Here is a 6,358-nt window from a genome sequence, read left to right as displayed (position 1 = left end):
CCGCGAGCCGCGGTCGCGCTCTCCCCGAGCCGGCGCACCTGCAGCGCGCTCCCGCCGGCCGGCCTCCTGGCCTCCAGGGCCCTCCCTCCCCCGGCCGTGGGCCGCGCGCCTCACCAGCGGTAGCAGCCCTCAGAGGCCTCCAGCGTGAAGTTCACGCGCGTGGCCCGCGTGAAGGGCAGCAGCACTTTGGGGATGTTGAGCTTGGCCGCCGCGGCGATGGCGCCCAGCGCCAGCAGCACCGAGAGCGCGTGCAGCAGCAGCGGCAGTCCCCGGCCCCGCGCCGCCATCCTCGCCGCGCTTCACCTCCCGCGACCCGGCGCCTGTCCGCCCGCGCGCTCCCCCTCGCGCCCTCCTCCCCCGCCCGCGAGCGCCGGGCCAGCAGGTGATGAGCGCGGGAGGGAGGAGGCGGAGCAAGGGCCGCGGCCTAGGGCCACTTCCTGGGCCCCGGCAGGGCCCGAGCGCGGGAACTGAGGGGGCCGAGCCCGCGGCGACCCCACCCCCGGCTCGGGCCCGCGCGCCCTCGACCACGCCGAGCGGAGGGAGGGTCTGGAGCGCGCGCGCCCTCGGCCACGCAGTGCGGGCGGGGGAGGGGGTGGGTAATGAGATGGGGCACACGCCCCGGGCCACGTGGGGAATCGAGCCCGAGCCCGAGCCACTGTCAGGCGGGGAATGAAGGGCTAGGGCGCGCGCCCACGTGGGGTCAGCCTGAACTCGCGCGCCTGCCCGCCACCCCTCGACCTCGCGGGAATCGCTGCGCAGTTTTCTGGTCTACACGCTCATACCCGGTGGTTTCAAACTCTGGCTGTTACTGGGCGCCAGTGCGGAGCCTTCCAGCCATTCGTGCAGTCATTCATTCGGCTCTCTTCAGCGCCTCTAGCGACTGAGCCGGGCCTGGGCGCGGCGCAAACGAGGCCGCTGAGCGACTGTGACCGTGACCGTGAGCTCGGTCGGAGAGACTGACCGTCAACACGCAAAGGGACAGGTACCCCGGAAATCTGGGATGAGGAGTGCCGAGGTGCACTTCGTCCCGGTCGTACTTTCCAGAAGAGGGACCCGGGTTCCGTAAGCGGCAGCAAACCTGCTGAAGCACTGAGGGCCGGCTGGGGGCTTCCTCCCACTTTAACCTCCATACAGCCTTGCCAGAGAGAAGTTATGATCCCCATTTCTCCAGAAGGAAACAGATTGAGTGGCCCAAAGATCACCCAACAAGAAGGGCAGCGCTAGGGCTCTCAGATCCCAGAGCCCTATTTTCTGTATTCTGTAAGTCCTAGGGAGGTTACCCAAGGGGTGGATTTAGAGCACCAACACTGCCGGAGCACACTCTATCCCCTCTCCCCTCGGTTCAGCATCACTGAATTCGTCTGCATGCAGAAATCTTAGCTTTTAAACTCAGTCTACATTTTGTGCTCTGTGGTTTGTAGATGCCCGTGTCGTGACTTGCACAAGCTACATGAGCGGTGAGTTCAGAGGACACAAAGTGCACCAGTGCCTCTAAAATGTTCATCTATTGCGGGGCGGGGGGATGGGGGGCAGTCTAGTGGGAGGTCAGGAAAGGGGTGGGGCGAGGGTGCACCAGTCCGGCTCTTGTAAAAGGTTCAGGAAGTGTGCACTGAATTGTAACCAGAAAGGCACGTATTAATGCCACTGCAGGACAAGGAAGGAGACCCTGAATTTCAGTCAGGCTGGGAAGGCTTCTTGGAGGAGGTGGCCCCTGGGCTGGGCATAGATACCTTACTGGGATTCAGAGAGGCACACATGTGTCTGTGTTTGCCCCCCAGGGGTCATCGGGCTTTTGGATGGTAATGAGGTGTGTTTTGGGGTCAAACCCTTAAGATCCCAGACCAGGGAATGTGTACATTAGGGGAAATTAGATCCCAGAGCTAGAGAGTTTTCCCTGTGTAGAACCAGGTACTCTGGGAGGGGAAATTCCAATAGGTTCTCTTCTCTGAATAAACAGAAGAGTTGGTATGGGAAAAGCAGCACCAGAGGGGGTATCTGTGAGGAAATTTTAGTGTTCTTCTTTTCACATTTTATTCATTTTTGAGTAGGCAATACAGTCAGATGGTTCAAACTAAAAGAGTCAGATGGTTTAAACTAAAAAGGCCCCAAAGGGCTCATAGTAACAGTGACTGCCCCTCAGTAACAGTGACTGCCCCTCACTGTCCCATAACTGAATACTCTTCCCCATAGGCAACCAGTGTTTTCTGCTTGAGCAGAGAAATTGTAGACATGTATATATAAAAAACTCATTGTGTTCCAATTTTGCCCGCTTAAATTGGTAAACCAGGAGCCTTGCCAGGCAGGTAAATAAATAAAAGGGACAAGGCAGGGCATTAGGGGACTGGAGTGCTCTGGCCCATTAGGATCATGAGTTGCTGTGCCCTATCTTTCCAGATATTGTGATTATTGAAGAGAAATCAGGAACGTGGATTTTTTTTTCAGGTGAAATATCCTGAATATAAAATATGACAGTTCATTAAAAACAAACATACACACTCTTTGGCCATTTATCCTAGAAAAATGAAAGTTCATGTTCACACAAAAACCTCTACATAAAATGTTCATTGAATCCTTATTCAGAGTAACCCCTAAGTGGAAACAGCACAGAGGTCCTTCCATGGATGACGGTTAAACAGACTGTGATCCACCCATACCATGCAGTCCTACTCAGCAGTAAAGGAATGAGCAAGTGATACATGGACAGACACCTCAGATGAATCTGCGGGGAATTACAAGTGGAAAAACAGCCAATCCCCAGAGGTTACATACTCTGTGATTGCATTCATACAACATCCTTGAAGTGGCAAAGTTCTAGAAATGGTGAGCTGCTGGGTGATTGCCAACGGTGAGGGTCTGGCCAAGTGGGCCTGGGTGTGATGTGACTATAGACGGTCAACGGGGGACATCCTTGTGGTGATGGAAATGTTCTATATCTTGAATGTATCCATGTCAGTTTTCTGGTTACAGTATTATCCTCCGGTTTTGCAAGACATTACCATTGGTGGGCGTCTCCTCCCTCTCACCCTGCCCCTCCCCCCTTCCTGTGAGCTCTTTCTCTCTCTTTCAAATAAATAAAATCTTAAAAAAAAAAAAAAAAGAATCTGGGTAGGCACAGCTTGCTGACCCCCTTGTACGCTTCACTCAAGACAGGAAATTTCCCCTAGCAGAAAACAACCAATGGGAAACAACAAAATGATGGATAAAACATTTTCCCCTTCATCCCTCCTCCTTTGATTTAGTTGATTCTGAACCTAGTAATGGTTGGTGTCTGGGCCCATTCTGGCAGCCAGCCTTCTGTGTGTGATCTGATTCCACTGCCTTCCATTGGCCCCCTTCTCTGTGTCAAGTGCTTTATCTGAAATTCAAGCAGACAGTGGGCCTGAGCAGACCATCTTGCTCCAGGCATAGAGACTCTCCGGGATGGAAGGGACCTTAGATTTGTGTTAGACGGTTGTCCACGTGGTAAATAAAATAAGGAAATGTTTCCTGGTATCAGTGCCTCCCACACTTCTGCCATTTCCCCCCACCCTAAAAAAAAATCCTATGCTATCTGAATACCACCTGTACTATTTGTCTTTTTTTTTTAAGTAGGCTCCACACCCTACATTGCAGCCCAATGTAGGGCCCGAATTTGTGCTCCTGAGATCAAGACTTGAGCTGGGATCAAGAGTTGGACACAACCCAATGAGCCACCCAGGTACCCCTGTACTATTTGTCTTTAAATCAGATTGTTTACATACATGTATTTAAGAATAAAACTTTGTCACTTCTGTAAAGAGAAAATCAGTATCAGTTGCAAAAGTAGAAGTAGCCAAAAAATAAATACAATGAAAAAAAGGGATGCCGTCAAGTTACAAATAGACACTGTGTCCTGCCAAAGGCTCAGAACCCAAGGCCTGCAATATGATCAAGCACTAGACAATATCAAAGACAGACTGGCCCAATCAAAGGGCCTTGCTCCTTGAGTGGAGAAGGGTGGAGAGATAATTTAAAATGCAAGTAAGGGGCACCTGGGTGGCTCAGTCGATTAAGCATCCAACTCGTGATTTTGGCTCAGGTCATGATCTCACAGATCGAGGGATCCAGCCCCACTTTGGCTCCACACTCAGCAGGGAGTCTGCTTGAGATGCTCTCTCTCCCTCTGCTCCTCCTCTCTCTCTAAAATAAATAAATCTCTCTTTTTTTTAAAGATTTTATTCATTTATTTGACAGAGAGAGACACAGTGAAAGAGGGAACACAAGCAGGGGGAGTGGGAGAGGGAGAAGCAGGTTTCCTGCTGAGCAGGGAGCCCGATGCTGGGCCCGATCCCAGGACCCTGGGATCATGACCTGAGCCGAAGGCAGACACTTACCAACTGAGCCACGCAGGTGCCCCTAAAAAATAAATAAATAAAATAATAAAATAAAAAGGTAACTTTTTTCCTAGTGGGATGTCATATTAGAGCCTATCCACTATCTTTTCACAAAAATATCTTTTTTTCAGTTTTGCAATGGAGAATCTCAAACGTTTATGGTAGTAGATAGGGTAGTATAATGAAGCCCATGACCCTTTAGTCCCATGACCACAATCCATGGCCAATCCTGTGCCTTCTACAGATAGCTCGAAGCTCTGCCCCATGTCGTTTTGAAACAAATCCAAGGGATCTTATCATTTCATCTGTATGTCAGTGTGTGTATCTTTAAAAGGTAAGGGGTCTTTTATATATACACTATAACTACGATACTATTATCACATCTAAAAAATTAGCAATAATTCCTCAGTTATATCCAGTCAGTTCAAATTTCTAACTATCTCATAAATGTCATATTTTTTGTCATACTTTGTGTTCTAAGAATCAGGATCCAAGTAAGATTCATATATTGCAATTGGTTGAAATAAGCCTTTAATCTATAGGTTCCCCCTTTATCTCTGTTTCTCCCCTGGCGATTTGTGTGTTTCCCCTTTATCATTGGAGTAGAGGTATGTATTTCAGAGCACCCTCCTGCTGAGTCTGCCTGCCCTGTGACACACATGTGGGCCCCTGCCACATCAGCAGTGGCACCCTATCGCACAAGTCTGCAGCTAGGTTTTGGTCATGGAAATAGGAATGGGGGACCCAACGCGAACCTTCGGGGGTCTCTGAGCTGGACAACTCAGCATTTTGGAAAAATAAAAAAAATTAGGAAGAGGCTGGGAGCATTGGAATGGCTCCTGCCTTTGCAAAAATGATTTCTAAAACATCATCATGTGTAAGATAATGGTGCTTTTTAATTATAGAAATTGCTGTTCTTTATCAATGTGCAGACAAGCTGCCTGCTCGTGGATCCAACTTCTGTTCGTGCATTTACTCTCGCTCGGGAAGGTCTTCTCACACTTGCCACATTCATCCTCCGTCAGAATCCGTGGGCGTTTACTTCAGCCAATTAGCTTCTCACGGGCTGCTGAGCCCTTCACCCTAACCCCCTTGTTCCCTTCATCCCCAAGCACTGGACCACTGAGTAAGCTGATTGCAGCTCCACACTGTCAGACCCCCTTGGAAGCTCAGGCACACGTGTGTCATCCCAGTCCGTGAAGCCTGACACTGGCAGCCCTGGCTGGATACACAAGGGAGTCCTCAGACATCTCCAGGGCACCCAAACTGGAGGAGGGCAGATTCTACCCCTGGCTTCCCCACACTGCCCCAGCCAGCCACGCAGCTCCACACGGAGGCCAGAACAGTCAACACAGATCACAGCGCACTCCTCACCCGGCTGGCCCCCCAGAACCTCCCAGATGCCTTTGGAAGAGAATCCAAACTCCTTCCCATGGTCCTCAGGCCCTAAAAGATGTTCGTTCTTAGCACACAGTGTCACTTCTTACTTCTCCCTCCCACACCCCTCTCCCAGCCTGGATGCATCTAGATATCTCATGTCTCCAGTATCTGGCACTCTAGGGAGGATCATTTTTTGAATTTATTTTCAGTAATAAACATTAAATGCAACATAATAATGGCTGGGAAAACTATTTTTTGCTGTTTTATTGAACTTTAAGCAAGCCAGCAAAAAAAATTTTTAAAGAAAGTAAAATAAATATTACCCTCAAAAAAGGGAAAGACAGTAGATTGATAATTACATTAATGTATTTTTTTAACTTACATTTACATAGTTGCCTGTTGCAATAATGAATAACGTTAGCGTGTTCTAACCATTAAATTAAAAAAAATAACAATGAAAAAATAAATTTCCATTTTAGGCTAATATGCAGATTCAGTAAAATAGTTCAAGTATAAGGTAAGACTTGCACTTATCAAAAATGTTATCCCTTGCAGTTGGCACTCTGTTTCACATTTTAAAATTTAAACCAAATAAGGCGCCTGGGTGGCTTAGTCGAGTGTCTGAC

The 6,358-nt window shown here is 49.3% G+C and overlaps 1 protein-coding gene and 1 long non-coding RNA gene across 6 annotated transcripts in view; one reads left to right on the top strand and one right to left on the bottom strand.

Annotated features, from left to right (window-relative positions):
• The window catches only part of NUP210 (nucleoporin 210), a 107,270-nt gene extending 106,922 nt beyond the window's left edge, over positions 1 to 348 (bottom strand). Inside the window, exon 1 of one of the 4 annotated variants that reach the window (XM_073901718.1) lies at positions 115 to 348. In XM_073901718.1, the coding sequence (XP_073757819.1) occupies positions 115 to 287 (173 nt within the window). In that variant the 5' untranslated portion in view covers positions 288 to 348. The remainder of the gene's footprint in view (positions 1 to 114) is intronic. The other 3 variants (XM_073901717.1, XM_073901716.1, XM_025885015.2) reach the window with 3 other exon arrangements.
• A 3,258-nt stretch (positions 349 to 3,606) lies between these two features.
• Positions 3,607 to 6,149, top strand: LOC112833705 (uncharacterized). Of its 2 annotated transcripts, none has more exons than XR_003210722.2 (3): positions 3,607 to 3,697; positions 4,597 to 4,686; positions 5,285 to 6,149. It is a non-coding gene; the product is annotated as an uncharacterized lncRNA (long non-coding RNA). The 2 variants fall into 2 exon arrangements; XR_012380971.1 differs by having other exon boundaries at positions 4,597 to 4,693.
• The last annotated feature ends 209 nt before the right edge of the window (positions 6,150 to 6,358 follow it).

Source organism: Callorhinus ursinus, unplaced genomic scaffold, assembly GCF_003265705.2.
Source record: "Callorhinus ursinus isolate GAN/ISIS: 27379988/994484 unplaced genomic scaffold, GSC_fseal_2.0 scaffold15, whole genome shotgun sequence".
Classification (NCBI taxonomy): domain Eukaryota; kingdom Metazoa; phylum Chordata; class Mammalia; order Carnivora; family Otariidae; genus Callorhinus; species Callorhinus ursinus.
Note: the sequence above shows the minus strand (reverse complement) of the source record. Positions and strands in the feature narration are given on the sequence as shown.